The 21,954-nt window shown below is 42.1% G+C and overlaps 1 protein-coding gene across 3 annotated transcripts; it reads right to left on the bottom strand.

Annotated features, from left to right (window-relative positions):
* Nucleotides 1–811: 811 nt before the first annotated feature.
* Nucleotides 812–15,734, bottom strand: LOC134396871 (E3 ubiquitin-protein ligase TRIM7-like). Of its 3 annotated transcripts, none has more exons than XM_063123465.1 (7): nucleotides 15,265–15,734; nucleotides 12,472–12,567; nucleotides 11,731–11,961; nucleotides 9,428–9,450; nucleotides 5,907–6,022; nucleotides 2,535–2,597; nucleotides 812–1,616 (listed from the first exon to the last, which is right to left on the bottom strand). In XM_063123465.1, the coding sequence occupies exons 1-7, from the start codon at nucleotides 15,679–15,681 to the stop codon at nucleotides 1,105–1,107; spliced, it is 1,458 nt and encodes a 485-aa protein (XP_062979535.1). In that variant the 5' UTR covers nucleotides 15,682–15,734; the 3' UTR covers nucleotides 812–1,104. The 3 variants fall into 3 exon arrangements, with proteins under 3 accessions (XP_062979535.1, XP_062979537.1, XP_062979536.1); XM_063123467.1 differs by lacking the exon at nucleotides 15,265–15,734 and adding an exon at nucleotides 14,830–15,049; XM_063123466.1 differs by lacking the exon at nucleotides 12,472–12,567.
* Between the last annotated feature and the right edge of the window lie 6,220 nt (nucleotides 15,735–21,954).

Below are 21,954 nucleotides of genomic sequence, written 5' to 3'. Positions count from 1 at the left end.
GCACCCCAGGCTCAGCCATACTAAAATCAGATGCATGCTTACCTTTGAGTAAACCCCATTGAACAGAGAGAGATTTACTAAAATGGGGGTTTACTCAAAGGTAAGCAAGCATGGGATTTTAGTATGACTTGGATATAAATGCAGTTGAAAGCAATGGGATTTACTCTTGAGTAAGGGAACAGCAGATCTCTATTTTATGAACTTGGAGATGTACAGCTTCACATGATCAAAGGAAAGGAAAATCGATCCTTTGCACTGGTGGATTTTCAGGAAAAGGATTTAAGGGGGAAATTTTAAAAATCCTAAAAAGTCAAGGGATGAACCAATCTCCTTAAGAGCTATCACTGTGCCAAGTTTGAACTCTTTATCTTTAAAAATTATGCAGATGTAAGCATTTTAATTAATTTCCATTTTAAAAATTCCTTAAAAAATCAAGGAATGAACTGATCTGATTCAAACTTGGGGTGGCTAAAGCCCTCCTTAAGAGCTATCACCATGCCAAGTTTGATCTCTTTAGCTTTAAAACTTACACAGCTGTAAGCATTTTGGTTACCTTGGAGCAAAGGAGGGGAGCTGACCACATTTACAAAAGAAATTAGTTAAAATGACTATTCATCTGCCCATCCTTTGAAACAAGCAAAACAAACCTTCGCTCCTCCTCCCCTATAAACCTTTCCCAAGGGGCGGGGCAGGTGATTTCACCAGCATAGTAGCACTCCCGGTGAAAAGATACATGAGTTTGAAAGAGCACAACAGTGCACAGACATGAAAGTGCCCAGCGCTCGACTCGCTAAGGAAACGGAGGGGGAAACCACAGATGAAAACTGGATAAAAAAAGTAGGTGTGATGGAGCTCTTAATCAGAAATATTTAGTTACCCTCTCCAAAATAGGACATGTGGAATGGATGAAAAAAGTGATGTGTGTGGGTTTGTATCATGTGAATTCCCCCAATAAAATATTTCATTTGTATAGAACACTTTTATTTTGGTTTCTGATTGCGGATTTCCACTTTTCTTTCTTTGTGGTGAGGTACTTCTGGATTGCAGACACCACAATGAACCCTAAGGGGCACACAACTCAAAAGCCTGTATCTTGTCTTCCATTCAGGAGCAAAACCTAAGCTCTGCATGCAAACCAGGGATCCAGCAGAAAGGGAAGATTTTCTCAGTGAAGGATGCTTTGAAATGGTAAATCTCATTACTGTTCTCCTCATCACAAAAGACCACTTCTCCACCTTCATAATCAAGTAAAGCTCTAATTTTCTTGGGCTTCCATGGCAGAGACAATTTGGTGCAAGGCAGAGTAAGAGTTTGATACTCCCCCCTGGCACAGTAAAGTCCCCAGATCCCCTCCTCAATTTTAAAATTAACTCTTGGTTTTCTTTTTACAGATTCTCTGGCAAGTCCTATAGCCCATCCAGATGAATGTCCAACGTTCACTACAAAAGTAACTTTCTCAGAGATGAATCCCTCCTTGCCCAGCACACAGTAGTCGGAAAGAAATCTCTTTGGAGTGATGGGAAGTACTTGCTCTTCAGTCCCTAGTCGTACACTTTTCAAATCTGCAGAGAGGATGAGGAAAGGATTGGCTGTCTCCACATCCAGAGTCACATTCACTGGAGAGAAAGAATCTGTATATTAGCATCTGTTTATCTGGGAATATGGGGCATAAAAATAAGAAGTCCTGGGGGGATATTCGTGGGAAAGAAGATGGGGGCCGTGGGTGGGAATCTCTCCAGCAATTGAGTTGGTACCTGCAGTCCGTTAACCTGAACTCCACCAGCAACAGACCCATATTACAGATTTAAACTAGCTTTAACAGCCATTTCCACTTTCTAGGATAGCCTTCCCCAGCACGGTGCCCTCCAGATGTTTCAGATTACAGCTCCCATAATCCCCAGCTATTGAGCATTGTAGTCCAAAATATCTGGAGGGAACCTGGCTGGAGAAGGCTGTTCTAGGAATCTGTAGTTCTGATATGGAAGGAAGCTAAAGTCCTCTAAGAGATCATTCTGAGCATCCTACCAGATTACAATTCGTAAGAGTTTTTTGAAGGAAGCCATGACAGTAAACTGGTGATATATTTGTAATGTAGATGCAGCCCACAAACATGGTAGCCAGAAAGCCACCATGGTTTCTTCCACCACTCGCTCATTTTCTTGAGGCATCAAAGACTGCCATATTTAGAATATTTGCATTTAGCCCAAGACATTGCTTTAGGATGATGAATGGGATTTGTCTGTACTCTTGGTCTGAATGATCACTGCATTTGGGGTCTAAAGGGACCTTTTTTTTTAGCCTCGCCATGTTGGCTGATAGCATCTTTAACAGCATGCAGCTATGCTCATTTGCTTGAGTTATTTGGAACTACTCAAATACTTTTTTCCCCCATTGATGGAAATAAATGCCTGCTTATAGCATACTGTGATTTGGGATTTATAGATGGATGGTTCCGCCTCACCATATAGGGAGTAGACTAGACTAGGTGGCCCTTTGATCCCATTAACCTCTACAGTTTTCTGATAAACTCTCACCAGTTTGGTATGCATCAAGAAATGTATCTTTTTCTTCTTTCTTCAATTCTTTTGACAAAATACCTGATGAAATGAACAGGTGCAAGAGAGAAAATATTTTAAAATATCCTCAATGATATAGTTCTCAGAAAAGGAAAACCAAGGATTCTGCAAAGATTACATGTGGAAAGGCCACAGAATGCCTCTGGCTTTGATCATATTTAAAACACCTGCTCCTCAAAACACAATCCGTTACCTCTTATCAAAGATTACTGAGAAATACTTCCAGGAGAGAAAATGCAATTTCCAGACAGACAGATACAAATGGAAAATTCTATTAGAGGATATCTCATTGAAAAAGGTAAACATAGCACGGTAAGTATTTGAAATACCTCAAGCTTATATATTATTTTTAACGATGGGGGCAGTAAGGTGTTCCCAAAGCATGTTTCTCAAATCTGTGACCTATTGGCGATGGTTCGTTTGTTTATACAATTACTTCTAGCCTTGCTTTCAGACCTCAGGAGGGCTCCCAAGACAGATTGCATTGTTAAAAGATATACCTAAAAAATGAAAACTTGAAAAACACAGAAAGGAGGATAAAAAGACTTATTAAAACTGTTCTAGCAGCAGGGACCAAAAATATCCCTGCTGCTAGAACAGAGGGGTATGGGGAAAAGCCTCGTGAAGTAGGCAGTGAGCTGGCAGATTTATGTGGGAAGAGGCAGCCCTTCACATATCCTGCTCCCAAGCTATTTAGGGCTGTATAGGTAATAATCAGCACTTTGAACTGAGTTCAGAAACACACGAGTGCAGATTAAAAAGCACTGGTTCCCAGCAGCAAGCCCTACCTACATTTTGTACCAGATGCATTTTAACACTTTTCAAGGGCAGACCCATATAGAGCACTACAGTTACCTAATCTTAATGTGACCAAGGCATGTATAACAGTGGCCAGACCTGCTTTACCCAAGAGAGAATACAGCTGGTGCATCAGACAAAGATGTGCACAGGCACTCTGAGCTATAGCTGCCACCTGATCATCAAGCAGAATCATGGAATACAAGAGTAACCTGCACCCCCAGACTGCAAACCGGTCATACGTATAAAAGTAACACTGATATAATTAAGAGCAAATTAACTATTTTATGTACATAAATAGAAATATTTCAGGAAAAATAGAATATTGTCTTCAAAAACAGCACTGAGAAGGCAAGAAATTTGTCTATTTTCTTGTTTAAATCTTCCATTTTGCACAATGCAAACCCATAGTGAAAAGAAATAGCCACACCTCCACTATAAGCTCCATCACACCAGGGGGAAACACGCTTCCTACCGTCGCTTCTCCACCCGTGTTTTCCTTCCTCAGTTGCTAACTCTTTCAAAAGAGGAAGTATGCAACGAGCATACTTCCTTGCTACATATTATTAATCTTTCTCTGTCCTCTGGTTCATTTCCTTCTGCTTTTAAACATGCTACAGTCTCTCCCATTCTCAAGAAACCTACTCTTGATAGGCTATCTCTATCTAACTACCGACCTGTCTCTTTGTTGCCGTTTGTTTCAAAGATCCTGGAGCGTGCGGTCTACTCTCGCTGTCTTGACTTTCTTTCTAGTAACTATGCTTTGGATCCATTTCAATCTGGATTCCGTCCTCTGCATTCCACCGAAACAGCCCTTACTAAGATCACCAATGATCTCCTTACTGCCAAGTCTAAAGGCCATTATTCCGTTCTTATTCTCCTTGATCTAACTGCAGCCTTTGACACGGTTGATCATGATCTTCTCTTAGATTCCCTTCATGACCTTGGATTTTGTGGCTCTGTCTATAACTGGTTTGCCTCCTATCTAGCGGGTCGCTCTTTCAGCGTGTTGGCTAATGGCAGCTCGTCTTCCTCCTTTCCCCTTTCAGTAGGGGTTCCGCAAGGCTCGGTGCTTGGCCCGTTGTTGTTTTCCTTATACATGTTGCCCTTGGGCAAGCTTATTCAATCTCATGGCCTCCAATATCATCTGTACGCCGATGATACACAACTATATCTGTCATCTCCGGAACTTTCTCCTGATGTTCACGATCGTATCTCGGCATGTCTTTCAGATATCTCAGCTTGGCTGCTTCATCGTCGCTTGAAGCTTAACATGGCAAAGACTGAATTGCTTGTTTTTCCTCCTAAACCTTCTCCTCATCTCTCATTCTCTCTTACTGTCAATGATGTTACGCTTACTCCGGTCAAGGAAGCTCGTAGCCTTGGCTTTATCTTCGACTCCTCGCTCTCCTTTATTCCTCATATTGAGGCAGTAGCTAAATCTTGTCGATTTTTCCTGTATAATATTGCCAGGATTCGATCATTTTTGTCTGTCTCTTCTGCCAAGACGCTTGTTCATGCACTGGTTATTTCACGGTTGGACTACTGCAACCTTCTTCTCTCTGGCCGTCCTTCTTCTCACATCAGTCCGTTGGTTTCTGTTCACCACTCTGCCGCAAAGATCATCTTCTTGGCTCGCCGCTCCGACCATGTTACTCCGCTTCTGAAATCTCTTCATTGGCTTCCGGTCAGAATCCAATATAAACTTCTCCTGTTAACCTTCAAAGCTTTTCACGGTCTAGCTCCTTCCTATCTCTCCTCTCTCATCTCACACTATTGCCCCGCTCGTGCTCTTCGCTCCTCTGATGCCATGTTTCTCGCCTGCCCAAGGGCCTCTACTTCCCTTGCTCGGCTTCGTCCATTTTCGTCTGCTGCCCCTTACGCCTGGAACGCTCTTCCAGAACATTTGAGAACTACAAGTTCAACCGCAGCTTTTAAAGCTCAACTAAAAACTTTTCTTTTTCCTAAAGCTTTTAAAACTTGATGTTGTGCAGACTTCTACTGTTACTTTCTACTGTTAGTTTTTCCCTACCCAGTGCCTGCTTACCCTACCCTGTACCTGTTTGCATTCTCTTCCCCTCCTTATTGTTTTACTATGATTTTATTAGATTGTAAGCCTATGCGTCAGGGTCTTGCTATTTACTGTTTTACTCTGTACAGCACCATGTACATTGATGGTGCTATATAAATAAATAATAATAATAATAATAATAATAACAAGGCCCATTGAGTCCGCTGTTGTAATGGCGCTGCTTCTCCTGCACACAGCAGGAGAGAGCAGCAATTCCATGTTTAAAAATACATCGGACTTAACCAGGGGGTTTTTTGTCACAAAGGGAAGGCCAGAAGGGACGGAAGGTGTGCGGGAGGCAGACAACGTCATGTGAGGGACCTGAGCAAACTCGGTGAGTGCCCAGTAACAAGCGTGCAATAAAACGTTCGTCAGATGGAGCTTTATATCAGGATACAGGCACCAATAAAATAAATAAAAAGAGATTCAAATATCTGCAGTCTCTTCTATTTTCTTTGTACCTTTGCATTTCTTTAATGTCGTGGTTAGAACAGTAATTTTTTTACTTATTTTATTCAGACTCTTTTCTAGCTCAGGGGCAATGTCCGTTGCCTTCTGAAATGTTTTCTCCTCGCACCTTGTAGACAGAAGAAAAACCAGATAGTTATAAAAACAAGCAATGCTCCCCGGACAAAACACTTATTATTATTTATTTATTTATATAGCACCATCAATGTACATGGTGCTGTACAGAGTAAAACAGTAAATAGCAAGACCCTGCCGTATAGGCTTACATTCTAATAAAATCATAATAAAACAATAAGGAGGGGAAGAGAATGCACCAAACAGGCACAGGGTAGGGTAAAACTAACAGTATAAAGTCAGAGCAAAATCAAGTTTTAAAAGCTTTAGGAAAAAGAAAGGTTTTTAGCTGAGCAGAAAGGTTTTTAGCAGAAAGGTTTCTCTTCCCTTCTCATTTTTAAATAATGGGTATGTGGTGGGGAGGGATTTCATCAGGTCAATGGCACAAGGGTAAAGAGTCTGGAGTGGGGGGGGGACCATCCATATCCTAATGTCCCAATCCAATTCAGGGTCCATGAATTCTTGACTTTGGCCTCAGCTAGACCTACCTGTTGTTGCACAACACAGGGGTGAAGATTTTGCGCTGTGTTTATCACAAGATCCCCCCTCTGTTTACACGCAGCACTGAAATACTTGATAACTGACTTTTCTACATGAGGCTTTTAACCTACTACTTTACTGAGGCTTTTGCTTCTGGATTCTTTGTGGGATTAAAATCAGCTCCTTTACATTTTTTTTGTGGGGGGTTCTTTCTCTGTCTTTCTTAATGTTCCATTACACAATTACTAGGTGGTGCTGTGTTATAGCAGACTTGCACAAATACACCAGGGTCTCATACTGCCATTGAAGGAAACACCAACTTCCTTGTTAGAAAAAAACCACATGGTTGCAAAGCACAGGAGAGGCCCTAGATGACATGTGAAGCACCCAGAAACAGCTGTGGCTGAGGAATCATGAGCACAAATAAACGTGTGGTATAGAAAGACTTAACAAGGAATGTTAAGAAATACTTTGGCCTCAGCTAGACCTACCTGTTATTGCACAACACGGGTGAAGATTTTGCGCTGTGTTTATCGCAAGATCCCCCCTCTGTTTACACGCAGCACGCGACGGCCTCAGAAGGAGAGGACGTTGCAGCCGCCATTTTCTTTTTTTAAAGACAACAGAAGATGCGCACAAGTGTTCATGCTCTCAAAGGGATTTTTTATATATATATATATATATATATATATATATATATATTCCTCCCTCCCCCAACCCCACCACCAATGGGCGCAGAGCTCCTGAGGAGATAAAGCCCCACATAAAGAATTGTTTCCTGCCATCTGTCTTTGGTGCTTGAAGAGCTTCATCACACCGGCGTTATACTGTGCAATCACTGCGAATTGCATGCAAAGGACTGCGAAGTTTTCCACCTTATAATCTGCTTTGATTGTGAAGTATTCCCATGCATCCTGCCTTAATTGTGCTATAAAGCCAAAAGATTTGCCATATTTAGCCACTAGTTTTTGAGCATATCTTCCGAGCCGCCGCTGGGGCGCAGGAGCAGGATTTTAAAGAAATGCTTACATCTGCGTAAGCTTTAAAGATAAAGACACCAAAATTGGCACAGTAATAGATATTAGGAAGAGCTTAAAGCATACCCAATTTTAATTGGATTGGGTCATCTGTTGATTTTTAATGGTGTTTTTTTTTTTACATTTCCCCCCTTAAACTCACTTCCTGGTATGCAAAGCATCGTTGCCTCCCAGTAGCAAAAACAATAACGGCGAAAGCTTAGTGCTACGGGGATAATTCAAAGGTAGCAGGTATGTGGGATGAAGCTCTAAGTCTGATTCACATATGCATGTTTTTGAAGCACTATGTATAAAAAGAATGTTCTCTTGTCATCTTAAACAGCACTTTGTCAGAAGACCTTCTGTTTTTACATTGATCTCAAAAAACATTGCGTTTTTCTCCTTTTATAATGAGTTAACTTGGCTATTTGAGAATGGGATTAAGACAACATCACTCAAAATGACCTTTTGGGAGAAGGTTAAAATACCACTGATTACTTTTGCAGCACACAATCCAATTTTTCCATTGCGTTACCATCTCCTGTGAAGGCATACAGGCCTTTTTCTGCGGGGAAATTCAGATATAGATGAGATGCAGATATAGATGAGATGCAGTCGTGGGCAACCTCCAGTCCTTAGGCTGGGATTCAGCCTACCTACCTAAATGTCTTGGAAGCAGAAGTTCTCGAAGGAGCAGTAGCACCCTCTTCATTGCTGCTATAGCTCAAAGAGAGGGAGCTGTTTTTGCAGTGTGTGTGAAACGGAGGGGGTGGCCCTCCTCATTTTGGGCTCGCCCCCTCTCCTCTGCCACTGTGGGCATGCAGCCCCTGATGTGCTTCCCCAGAGCCAATGCAACATTCCTCACTGCTGGGGTACATCTTGACGAGGGGTTTGCCCCGGGATGGATTCAGAGTGGCAGCAGATCATCTATACGATGGCATCTGCCATTTGTTGCCTTGCTGCGGAGGCATGCCACAGCCGATGGGGACCCCTGATTGGTTGCCCTAGGCTGGGCAGGGAAGGGGGTGGACCAGCAAGCCAAAATGTCACTGGATCACCTCCACGCCTCTGTGGGCCGTCATTTAAAATAATAATAAATAAATAGGCAAAAGGGGGTTTGTGCAAAGCCAGAGCACCCCGTTCCTCTACCCCCTCCCACCACCTGTTTTTTTTCCTGGAAGTACAAAGCTTTGCATTTACAGAGGGAACCCCCCCCCCCAAAGGCTGCCACCCCTGAGTGCCTGTGCAATGTCCCACGGCACACATGGGCTTGGGTGCATGAGCGCGGGGGGGGGGGGGCAGTGGCTCCTTTACGCAAACCCCACCCTTGCTCCCCTTCCTGTGCAGATAACGGGAAGGAGCACCAATGCAGAAGTTCGAGGCTTTGGGGTGCAGACGCCACGCCATCCAAACACGGCCCAGGCTTGTTTCAGGTATATGAAAGTAGCCACATTAACTACTGCAGGGGGACTGAGCCTCTTTCAGCCCAGGAGCCAAATTCCTTTTCAGAGAAGCTCTTCAGGCCTCATCATGCCAATTTGATGGAGCAAAGGGGGGGGGGGGGAGACCAGCATCTTCTAGCTTTAAAACTCTTACCGCCAGTAACGAATCCTTAGGAAACCCATTTCAACATTTTAGAATGGGGGGAAAAATTGCACAAAACCCAGAGAACCACAAAATAATTGGTGGTAAGTGCTAAGGTCCATCTGGGCAACCCTGGAGGGCTGCATTGGGATCCCAAGAGGTCCAGATTTAGGCCTGAGGTTCTGCACCTGATCTACTCAATTCCATCATCTGGATCTACCTTTCTGTAATTTGAAACTATCCTTGGTGGAGAGTAGGCGATTGATTTCCCTTTATTACCAGTAATCTTTTCAATTCTTTGAAGATACACAGTTACATACCTGCTCAAGGTGATTCTGATGCCCTACAGAGAAGAGATAGAAAGCAAACAGTTCAGGGGCTGTAGCCCAAGTTACTTTATTTTACCTCTTTACCTTCCATTTTGGGTAACTGGATTTTTAAAATAATTTATTTTCCTGTTTTACTATCATATCCAATGTTTATTTGAATTAGGTTAGTGACAATGACCTTGGATAGGCAAATGATATATTTATTTACTTTCAGAATTTGTATTCTGCCCTATAATATCTGGGGAGCTTACAACAATAAGATATTATGCCGCCCTGAGATCTTAATGATATAGGGCGAGATACAAATGTTTTAAATAAATAAATAAATATTAAAATACAAAAACTATCATCCACAAAACAAAACAAAAAGGAGCCGCAAGTATAGAACTCTAAAATACACACCATCACTGAAAGCAGATCTAAAATTCAATAGATTAAAGTACACAGATCTAAACATAAAAAGAACATAAAAACATGGAGCGTAAGAAGATTTTCATCTGACACTGAAACGATTATAAGGAAGGTGAACCTTTCTGGGGAGGGCATTCCACTGCCAGGGTGCCATCAGCAAAAAGGCCCTTCCACCATAGCACCTCACTTGGCAGGGGCACGCAGAGAAAGGCTTCCAAAGGTGATCTCGGGTTAGTTACATATGGGAGAAGGCAATCCTTCAGGTAACTTGCTCCCAAGCCACTACGGGCTTTAAAGCTCAAAATCTGCATCTTGTACACTGACTGTATTTGCACAAAAAGCAGGTGACTTATTAACCACGGTAGCGTATTATCCAAGGCCAAGCATGCTTCCTAATTTTCCTAGTTACCCTCGCCAAGCACGGCTTGTTACATGCAGACCCAATGAAGGTGGCTGGCTAGGGAGGTTAACAAACCACTCAGAACCCATGGCCTATTCCAGGGCTGCTCGGTGGTTTGTTAACTACCCCAGCCAGCCACCCTCCCTGGGTTCACAGGTAACCACAAGCTGTGCCCAGCGAGGATAATTAGGAAATTGGGCGGCATGCACGCAGTGTTTAATGAGCTACTCTAGCTTCTTAAACATCTGCATGTCATGCAAACCGACTCACGGTGTATAGAGAATGGTGTGCAGACCCTGGGTAGTATCTAATGTTCCTATGTAGAGTAGACCTATTGAAATGATTAAGTCTCATTCATTTTAATGGGTCTACTCTACTTAGGATGAACATTGGATACTACCTGGATACTACCGTGTGTGTGTGTGTGTGTGTGTGTGTGTGTGTGTGTATGACAGAGAGTGAAGGGAACAAATCCTTTAATTGGCCTTGCACAAAGGAACAACGTACTGTGATACCTGTGTGAATAATCCATAGCAGACAACATCCCCATGTAGTCACTCATCCTGCTGCAGGCCAAAGCCTTTCCAGCTGAGGAAAGGTGGCATGACATGCTAGCTGCCGCACAGTTGCCTGCTATGGATTATTCACACCTGGAAAGTAAGAAAGATCTGATGACGAAAAGCTCTGACTACAAAATGCTAACAAGGCTGGGATATTCCTTTTGTGTAGCACAGATAACTATAGGGCTGATTCATATTTGGTGCACATCACTTGATAACTCAGCACTTCATGGCTAGCAGATGAATGGGTGGACTAACTATACAGAAAAGTACTTCACTGCAGACATCAGGTGACGTGAAAGTGGTGTCAGCAATGTTAGATCTGTGATGGTTAATTCACACACACAAATTAATTCTTGATGTTGCAGCAGTGGTGCAATTTGGTAGTTTTTAGACTCTGGACTTAATATTTTTATGTCTTCCCCATCTTTAGCAAGTAATGTGTAAATTCTGCTAAGTGGGGCCTTGGACTTCTGCCCCAACATCCTGTGTGTTGCAGACACACAAAGTATCGTCATATGGGGGCGGGGGGGGGGGGAGCAGGGAATCCCACTTTTTTTACCATCACTTCTCCCCCTGCTTCTGTCCCAAAATACTTCCTCTTTCTTTACGCAGGGAAGAAAGAGGAAGTAAACAATGACCACATGGCCCATTCAGTGGCCGTTTTTATCCCGCTGCTTCTCCTGCACACAGCAGGAAATGGCAGGATGTTTCGCTGCAGCTGAAAATACTGGATTTTCCAGGTCTTTTGTTGCAACAGAAAAACGAGCAGAAGGGGCGGGAGATGCATGGAGGCTGACAGCGTTGTCAAAAGGACTTGTGAAAAACCGTGAGTGCCCAGTAATGAGCGTGCGATAAAATGCTTGTCTGATGATGCTCACAAAGTGATAATGATAAAAGTATGTACCAACCCTTAGCTTTACCTGCAAGAACTCACTGGCAGGCTGCTGACACTTATTCTCTACTTCTGCAATTAGGGTACTGAGGCGGGTAACCTCATCTGAGAATTTTCCGAGATATTCATCTCTAATTGTGACAGATGTTTCCTTCAGTTGTTCCAGCTGGGCCAGCAGGAGTCCCTCCTGTTCCTCTAGAAAATGCTTCAGATGCTGAAATGCAGCCAGAACTTTCTGTTTCTCTGTGTTTATCCTTTGCTGGGGTGAAACAAAACAATGGAATATTAGAATTAGAGATGGAGCAGATGCATAGAAATCATAGGAATTTTTCACAACTTCTTAAGAACATTTTTCATTCTTGACCGTATCACTTCTGACTCTTATTAATGCATAGCAGAAAGCAGAAGACAGCCATTTTATTCAAAAGATAATGCAGAACTTTCACATAATTTACAAAGCTTTTCTACAAGAGGCATTTGTTGTGCGTTCATCATTCCCTACTCAACAGTTGTTTACAGGTTCTTTAGACAATGTTGCGACCCTCCAGTTTTGCTTCTGTTTTTAAAGAGCACTTTCAGCAAGTTTTTTTTAGAGCAGGGGGAAAGCAGTATTATTTGTGTATGCAAAAGAAAACACTTTTTCCACTGGTATATTTATGCTATTCCACTATACCACAGTGCCATCTAGAGGTTATGTAGGGAAAAAAGAAAAGGAAAGCTCTTCATGTAGTGCTTCCCATCCTTCTACTAACAATAACAAATACCTTACCATGTACTTTTGTCTTTTGTTCTCCCCATCTGTTTGAAGCTTCTCCAGTTCTGCTTTCTCTTTCTTCAAAAGTCTCAAATGACCTTGAATTTTTTCCTACAAAAAAAAATGTTTACAAAACAGATTTGGAGATGCATAGCTCACATTCCCGTATGTTATAACACAGGGGTGGGCAGGAGGCAGATCAAGATCTACTGATAGATCCCTGGGTTATTTCTAGTAGATCAGCAAGGTTTTCTGACTTCCAATTTTTTAACAGTAGCAACAACAAAAATGATTTCCCCCACCCAAGTAAGGCTGCTGGAATGAAGAGAGCAGGGGGTGAGGATCAGTAGTGGACTCTTGTGGGAAAGCCGTTCAGTTCACTTCTGGTACTGAAAACAAAAATCCTAGGCTCAGAGCGAGCTGAAAGACGCACCCTATCCTCTGTATCCCCCACTGTTCTGGGCCCCCACTGTTCTGCACCTTCACCACTGTTCTGGCAACCCCCAATCGGGAACCCCCAATCCTACAAAGCAGATTTTCAGGGGGTACAGAGAGCTGCAGCGGGGAGAAGAAATTGACAAAAATCACTTCCCCCATTTCTCCAGCAAGAATATCCCATGAGCGGAGTTCTGCTCAAGGGTAGTTAGGATCCAAGCCATTGCCTCTGCTTATATATTTTTACATTTTAGGTGCAGGGGGGATCATAAATCTACAATTTCATAAATCTGTAAAGGAAACGAAACTCTGCCACACTGCCCCTGGTTTCTCATGACTCAGGCAAGTGAATAGAAGTTAAAAGCAGTTGATAACTTTTGGTTTCAATTCCTTGGTATTACATTATATGTGGAGATCAGCCATTGGCTCTCCTGAATTTCCTTGCCCTATGCGTTACAAGTCACCAACTGACAGAGCTCCGGAAGTACCAGTAGGATGAATGAGATAATAAATGAGAAAACAGTACAGTAATAAAATATCAGAGTAATAACTCAAATTAATAAAACTGAAACTTCCATTCTGAAAACTCATTTTAATCTAAAATTGCACTCATACTAAGGGCATTTAGAATGAACTGAAAGTTCACAGAGAAAAGAGCAATGTCTCCCCTACAGAAATTCAGAAAAACAGTAATAGACAGTTTAAGAAGATTTTGGTCTAAATTACTGTTTTTCTGAATTTCTGTAGGGGAGACATTGCTCTTTTCTCTGTGAACTTTCAGTTCATTCTAAATGCCCTTAGTATGAGTGCAATTTTAGATTAAAATGAGTTTTCAGAATGGAAGTTTCAGTTTTATTAATTTGAGTTATTACTCTGATATTTTATTACTGTACTGTTTTCTCATTTATTATCTCATTCATCCTACTGGTACTTCCGGAGCTCTGTCAGTTGGTGACTTGTAACGCACAGCACTCAACCACTAAAATCAGCAGCTTATGCCCATGTGCGGCAGCTTTCTTAGGGCCAAACTAAAAGTGAAGCTAAATCTATCTTTGCATTTAACATGTAGTTTTTTAAAAATGCAAACAGCATCATTTGAGGAGGGCTGATGATCTATAAGGATTGTAACAGGCACGGAGGGAGAATTTATTTTTTTCCTCTGCTGTTACAATATGGAGGAAAATCTTTCCTCTGAAGGAGCTATTTCTACTGTATGGAAATAAGGGTTAAAATGGAACCTGAACATCTGTGTTCAGAGGCAGGATACGGCTGAATACCAGTTGCTTGACGGGGGAAAAAACAGGACAGGAGAGCTATTGCATTGGAGGCATTTGTTTGACCACTGTTAGAAGCAGGCTCCTGGGCTAGAGGGACTCTTTGTCTGATCATAGAATAGTAGAGTTGGAAGGGGCCTTTAAGGCCATCAATGCAGGAATCCACCCTAAAGCATCCCTGACAGATGGCTGTCCAGCTGCCTCTTGAATGCCTCTAGTGTGGGAGAGCCCACAACCTCCCTAGGTAACTGGTTCCATTGTTGTACTGCTCTAACAGTCAGGAAGTTTTTCCTAATGTCCAGCCAGAATCTGGCTTCCTGTAACTTGAGCCCATTGTTCCGTGTCCTGCACTCTGGGATGATCGAGAAGAGATCCTGGCCCTCCTCCGTGTAACAACCTTTCAAGTGTTTGAAGAGAGCTATTATGTCTCCCCTCAATCTTCTCCAGGCTAAACATGCCAGCTGGGCTTCTTTGTTTTTACTATTTTATTATTTATTTACAGCATTTATACCCCCACTCTTTTGCCAAAAAGGCTCCCAAAACAGCTTATGTTAATCCCACCCCCATCAAGAAACTAAGACCTACCCACGGGAGTGAAAAGGGCACCCCCTCCCTTAAATGCCTGTGAAATTTCATGGGCCTCCATTGGTAACATAGAACTTACATTCCCCAGAAGAGCTGTTATGTTCAGGTGAGTTCCCACATGGAAGTTCATCACTGGAAGAACGCAACATCAAGTGAATGTGAAACTGAACTCACGGCACAGGTCAAAACTTCCACAGAGCTTTCGTGTCACTTCACACCACCTCAAACACAATACTATTTAATGGAGTCAGTTCACGTACAAGGCTACAAATCAGTAATCAAGCGATGAAGTAGTGAGTGATGTGTGAAATCAGCTTTCAATCTGTTGACGCAAAAAAGCAAAGTCTGGTGGCTCCCCAAAACTGTCTCATTGTAGAATGCATTTTTGTAGGTACGAACCTCCCATGCTGCAGTCAATCATATTTGTCACAGGACTCTTCTACGTCACAGTAATCTCCCACCTCCACAAACCCACTGCTGTTTTGAAAACAAAGAAAGATTAGACAGACCTTACCAGGTAATCCCGAGAGGCTTCATCTATGGGAAAGCAAGAGTGACCTCGGTGTTCCTGGGACAGATGGCAGACGAGACAAATAGGGGCCTGATCCTCCTCACAGAAAACTTTCAGAGCCTCCTGGTGCCTCTCACACATTGTCTCTCCTCTTGTTGTTCCTGCCTGGTCAGCTTCCATCTGCTTGACAATTTCGACCAACTTTGCCAGCTGCTTGTTCGGCTGGAAGTTCCTTTGGTGAGTGGTTTCTCGGCACTGAGGACAGGCCATGGTAGTTTCTGATTTCGCCAAATGTTGAGCAATGCAGGGCTGGCAGAAATTGTGGCCACAGGGAAGAGTAACAGGTTCTTTAAAGTATTCTAAACAAATAGAGCAAATGGCTTCATCCTGAAGGTTCTTTACATAGTTCTGTGCAGCCATTGTAGTCTAACGAGACTGAAATGAGATAAACTTCCTTTTCTGGAGCTTAGAAATATCTCCACTTAAATTACATCAGCAAAAGGCCAGGCCAGATTTCCTGGAACTGTCATGAGTTGCGGTTATCTCTCAACTAGAGGAGTAATCCAGTCAATCAAAAGGACCAAAAGAATAGAAAGAAATGAGTAATAAATTGGCTTCCTGAGAATAACTTGTGGTGGAGAACAATATCTGAATGCAAGTAGACAAACAGCTCCAGACTGTGAGTTGTGCTTCCAAAGTCCTTTCATTTTAGGACCCTTTAGCCCTGCTGAGATATTGCTCTTCCACAACCAGCTGGAATTATAATAGTGGGCCCATACAACACTTAATATAGAGAAGATTGAGGGGAGACATAATAGCACTCTTCAAATACTTGAAAGGTTGTCACACGGAGGAGGGCCAGGATCTCTTCTCGATCCTCCCAGAGTGCAGGACATGGAATAACGGCCTCAAGTTACAGGAAGCCAGATTCCGGATGGACATCAGGAAAAACTTCCTGACTGTTAGAGCAGTATGACAATGGAACCAGTTACCTAGGGAGGTTGTGGCCTCTCCCACACTAGAGGCTTTCAAGAGGCAGCTGGACAACCATCTGACAGGGATGCTTTAAGGTAGATTTCTGCAATGAGCAGGGGGTTGGACTCAATGGCCTCATAGGCACCTTCCAATTCTACTATTCTATGATTAACATAGATCTATATTACCCATAACTATGTCCATCACATTGAGTAAGATCCTACATAAGTTTACTCAGAAAGAAATGATTTTTGGTTTAATGAGAATGAGGGGAAAAGGTTAACCATGGAATAAAGCACTGAGAAATGCTCTACCTCCAGCGTCACCTGGAGCCACTGCTCTGTCCTTCATTGGCTGGCTTCCAGGGTTCTGGAACCACTGAAAAGGCCCTCTCCCTTGTTGCCATCCTCCGAGCTTCCCTTGGAGTAGGCACTCGGAGGAGGACCTTAGATGTTGAGGGCAGTGTACAGGTAGGTTCATGTTGGGAGAGGCATTCCGTCAGGTATTGTGGTCCCAAGCCGTGTAAGGCTTTATAGGTTAAAACCAGCACCCTTAATTGGGCTCAGAAACGTATAGGCAGCCAATGCAAGCAGGCCAGAATCGGTGTTATATGTTCAAACCTTCTGGTTCCAGTTATCAATCTGTCCGCTGCATTTTGCACAAGCTGCAACTTCCGAACCATCTTCAAAGGCTGCCCCATGTAGAGGGCGTTGCAGTAATCTAATTTGGAGGTTACCAGAGCATGGACAACTGAAGCTAGGGGTCTGCGCCCCGAGCTCCCAAATTGGCGCATGGGAAGGAGCGCCAAATTGGGGTTGCTGCTGCCGCCACTGGCAGCACCAAGGAGAGGGAGGAATGGGGCAGCTGGCTCCTCCCTCTAGTTCGTCTCTACAGATTAAAAATTAAAAAAAAAAAACCCGGGTGGGGCGAGAGGAAGGGGGCAGCCAGAGTGAGCTCAGAGGGAGGAGAGCTGGCTGCCCCGTTCCTCCCCCCTCCCCGGTGCTTGTCCCGGCAGCAGCCGCTGACTCCCGGCTGCCCCGTTCCTCTCCTCCCACCCCTCATTTCTTTAAAATTTATTTATTTATTTAGTGTGGAGCCCAGAGCTCCCTGTCCATCCCCTTCCAACACCCCTTTAAATTTTATTTTATTTTTCTTAAAAAGGCTCCACAGAGGTGCAGAGCCTGGCTCCAAGCTAAAAAAGTCAGGGTAAGTACCCAACTTTTTTAGTGCAGAACTTTGGGCCTTTGCCCCTGGATCCCTTTGGTGTGGCAGCTGCGTCACGTAGATCACCTGCCACCACTCCGAAACTACCCTGGTGCAAAGTGCCTGTGTAGATGAGCCCCTGGGCTGTGGCAGAACTCAGAGGAATCAGTTCCTAGGCCTGTAGCCAGCCTAAAAGCTGGGGGCTGCCAAAATAAGTGTGTGGAGTGTGTGTGAGAGAGGTCATCTGATGTGCAAGCTTTTTAAAGACAAACTTGTAAACTGTTTTTTTAATTAATTGTAAAATAATTTAGGGGGGTAGGCCTCCCCTAAGTGCCCCAACCTGGGCTTCAGGCTTGCCAGTTCCCTCCTTCTAATTAGGGTGACCATGTGGAAAGGAGGACAGGGCTCCTGTGTATGCATGCAGCACCTGGTGAAATTCCTTCTTCATCAGAACATTTAAAGCTGTAGGAGCCCTGCCTTCTTTTCTATCTGGTCTTGAGGGCAGGGCTCCTGCAGCTTTAACTGTTGTGATGAAGAGGGTATTTCACCAGGTGCTTCATATTGTTGGGTTATTGCCAGAACTTTTCTCCTTCTGGAACTCTGTTTGTGCTCAGAAAACAAACACACATCACGCAGGTCTTACACAGCAGAGCTGGTTTATTTCCTTCAGGCTTCTGTGCAGTCCAATTCAGATCAGTTCAGATCAGCACACTGAGGCATACACAGAGAGCAGTGATCATAGAGCAGTGATCAGTAAGCAGTGATCAGATCCATTTTACACAAGTGAGAAACTATATACACATCTACACAATTGTTATCTACATTACATACAGCTGTGATGAGGCTAACTTAGAATCTTGGCAAGGTTCCCAGAACAGCCTCTATCTCAAGGTAATTGCCCACAGATAGTCTTTCTCTGTTTAACCCTGAGATAGCCATACACACACAATTTTAATGACTAAGCAAGTATTTCTTTTCATATACTTAACAGTCCTCCTCTTGCGCATGTTGTTTAAATTGTGTTACAATCTGAGACCCAGCTTTAAAAGCATCTCTTTGTGTTTTACCATTGATACTGGCTTTGTGAATAAATCAGCCAACATCATTTCAGATGGACAATATTCAAGCTTAATCCAGCCCTTCTGAATTATATCTTTCACATGAGAATAACGAACATCCACATGTTTAGTTCTTGGTTTACACTTTTCAGATGTAGCCATACTAATACATGCCTGATTATCCTCAAATATGGTTACTGGTGTCTCAATTTCCAACCTTAGATCAGCAAATAATTGTTTATACCACTCAATCTCATTACAAGCCAGAGATAAACTGATATATTCTGCTTCTGCACTAGAGGTTGCTACACAATTTTGTTTTCTTGTATACCAATCAATCAAAGATTGATTGTAAAAGAATGCTGCTCCACTGGTAGACTTTCTATCAATTGCGTTAGCCCAGTCAGCATCTGCATAAACACAGAAATTTCCATCTTTGTGTGTAGATATTTCCAATTTGTGATTGATTGTACCTTTTAGATATCTCAATACACGTTTTACAGCTGTCCAATCAGTTACAGAAGGTTTTGTCATTTTTCTGCTTAAAAGATTTACAGCAAATGTAATATCTGGTCTACTTAGGTTTGCTAGATAAAGTAAACTTCCAATCACACTCTGATATTTCTGTATGTCTTCCATTTCAGTACTGTCTGTCTGATTTTGAAAATCAGTGACCATAGGAGTGGCAACAATTTTACAATTCTCCATGCTGTGTTCTTCCAGCAATTTTTTAATTTTGCCACTTTGTTCAATCAGAAATGACCCTGTGTTAGAATCTTTTGAAATTTGCATTCCCAAATAACTTTTCACTGAACCAAGGTCTTTTAACTCAAAATGTCTTTGCAGCTGGTTTACAAATGTGTTTTTCTGTTCTTCTTCATTAAAAACCAGTAACAAATCATCTACATAAATCAGCAAATACACTACATTTGAACCATCCTGTTTTGTGTACAAACAATGATCAGCTTTGCTTTGTTTAAAACCCATTTTGATCAATACATTGTCCAGTTTCTTATTCCAACACCTTGCTGCTTGCCTCAAACCATATATGGATTTTTTCAATTTACAAACTAACCCTGGATTTTTAACAAAACCTTTTGGTTGAGTCATGTAAATTTCCTCAGTTAAATCTCCATATAAGAAAGCTGTTTTGATGTCAAAATGAAATACATTCAATTGTTTTTCTGCTGCAATTTTTAACAAAAGTTTTACACTTGAGTATTTTGTTGTAGGTGCATAAACTTCTTCAAAATCTATTAGATATTTTTGAGCAAATCCTCTTGCTACCAATCTTGCTCTGTAACGTTCCACCTGTCCTTTCTCATTTTGTTTTACTTTGAATACCCATTTACAGGTAATGGCTTTACGACCTTCAGGTAAAGGTACTAGCTCCCACGTTTCATTTTTTTCCATTGCTCTGATTTCCTCTGACATTGCTTCATGCCAGCCCTGAGCTTCTGTAGGTTCCATTTCCTGAATTTCCTCAAATGAAGTAGGTTCATAGGCTATTAGTAAAGCTCTATGAGAAACCTGTTTGCTTTGGTATTCATCTGAGTAACGAATTGGAGCTTTGCGTTCCCTTTCTGATCGTCTTGGCATAGTTACAGGCATAGTTTCCTCCTTTACAGTTTCTTCCCCCTCCCTCTCTTGCTGAGATTGTTCAGGAATTTCTTCTGTTTCTACAGCTTTCTGTTCTACAGGCAAACTTACATACTGTTTTGTTTCCTGCATTTGTTCATGAAAAACTACATCTCTGCTCACAATTACACTTTTGTGATATGGAGACCACAAACGATAGCCTTTTGTTTGTGTATCATATCCCAACAGTTTACATTCCAAACCTCTTTGAGCTAGCTTTCCTGGTCTGTTTTCTTTCTGAACATGAGCAAAACATTTACTTCCAAAAACCCTTATATGTGACACTCTAGGTTTTCTTTTGTAAAACATTTCATATGGAGTTTTTTCATGTACAGAGTGGTAAAGCCTGTTTAACAAATAATTTGAGGTGGACAAAGCTTCTGCCCAGAACAGGTTAGACAATCCTGACTCTTTCAATAGAGCTCTTAACATGTTCTGCAAGGTTCTGTTTTTCCTTTCTGCAACTCCATTTTGAAATGGTGAATATGGAGCAGTAAGGTTATGTTGTATACCCTCATCACTGAGGAATTTTTTAAATTGGTTGCTAAGAAATTCACCTCCCCGGTCCGTTCTTAGATTAGCTATAGGTTCTTTAAATCTATTTTTACTCCACTTAACAAACGCTTTAAACTTTCCAAAAGTTTCACTCTTCTGTTTTAACACATACACAAATCCAAATCTACTGTAATCATCAACAATAGACAAGAAAAATCTGTTTCCTCCTTGACTTGTCTCAAAAGGACCTGCAAGATCTGCATGAATTAATTCAAAAATTCTTTTTGTTGTTCTCTCACTATGTTTTGGAATGTTTGACTTATGACACTTGGTTTCACTGCATACATTACATTCTAGATAGTTAGAACATGGTTTGATTTTCACTCCTTCACACAATTCTGGAATCTTAGAAATTGTTTTATAGTTAGCATGACCAAACCTTTTATGAGTTAAATGGATACACTCTTGGTGTGGTTTGCAATTGGCTATTGTTTTTGTTGTGACTTTGCTGGCTACAACTTCATTTTCTGTACAAGTATTAATTACATACAAAGATTCTTTCATTATTCCCTGCACACACACCTTGTTTCCCTGTTTTATAGTACAATTTTCTTCAGTAAAACAAACCTCATACCCCATTTCTGTTAACTGAAACACACTTAGAAGGTTTGTTTCTAATTCTGGTACATATAAAACACTTTGTAGTTCAACTCCCAGACAATCAAAATATACATTACCCACACCACATATCTGGATTTTTGTTCCATTTGCAAGGGTAACACACTTTTGCTCTGAAGTAGAAGTTTCCAAGGTTACAAATGAAAGTTTGTCTTTTGCCATACTTATTGAAGCCCCAGAGTCCAAAAACCAAGGATTCATTGTCTCTTTGACTCTTGCTAGAAGACACTTCTTTGTTGATTCAGCTTCATTCATGTTGTTCTCTTCTCTCCACTTTGCTGTTGACTGCTTTTTCTTCTTGTTGTTGCAATCCCGCCGTAAATGTTCCGTGGAACCACAATTAAAGCATTTCCTTGCCTTTAATGCAGCCACCACATCAGAAGATTTATGGCTTTGTTGAAATTCAGCCACAGGATGTTTAAAACTCTGTTGTTTTGAAGCTTGTCTTCTTTCATAGGTTTCCAGTAGTTTTCCAGCTACATACTCGAGGGTTAAATTTTTCTCCTCTTGACTTTCCATCATGGTGACAACCGCGTCGTACGATGAATCAAGACTTGACAAAATCACATAGACTTGGTGTATAGTTGTAAACTCCATCCCTCGTGCCCTGAGTTGATTGAAGATTTCTCTCATGCTTTTCAAATGG

The sequence above is a fragment of the Elgaria multicarinata genome, chromosome 3 (assembly GCF_023053635.1).
Source record: "Elgaria multicarinata webbii isolate HBS135686 ecotype San Diego chromosome 3, rElgMul1.1.pri, whole genome shotgun sequence".
In the NCBI taxonomy this organism is placed as follows: Eukaryota; Metazoa; Chordata; class Lepidosauria; order Squamata; family Anguidae; genus Elgaria; species Elgaria multicarinata.
Note: the sequence above shows the minus strand (reverse complement) of the source record. Positions and strands in the feature narration are given on the sequence as shown.

Bases quoted from the DNA above. Each gene is read 5' to 3' on its own strand.
- LOC134396871 (XM_063123465.1), bottom strand. From the start codon at position 15,681: ATGGCTGCACAGAACTATGTAAAGAACCTTCAGGATGAAGCCATTTGC. The intron at 11,962-12,471 runs GTAAGGTATTTG...GTTTCACCCCAG, and splicing joins ACAAAAGACAAAAGTACATG to CAAAGGATAAACACAGAGAA. The intron at 1,617-2,534 runs GTGAGAGTTTAT...CTTTCTCTCCAG, and splicing joins TCTTGATGCATACCAAACTG to TGAATGTGACTCTGGATGTG.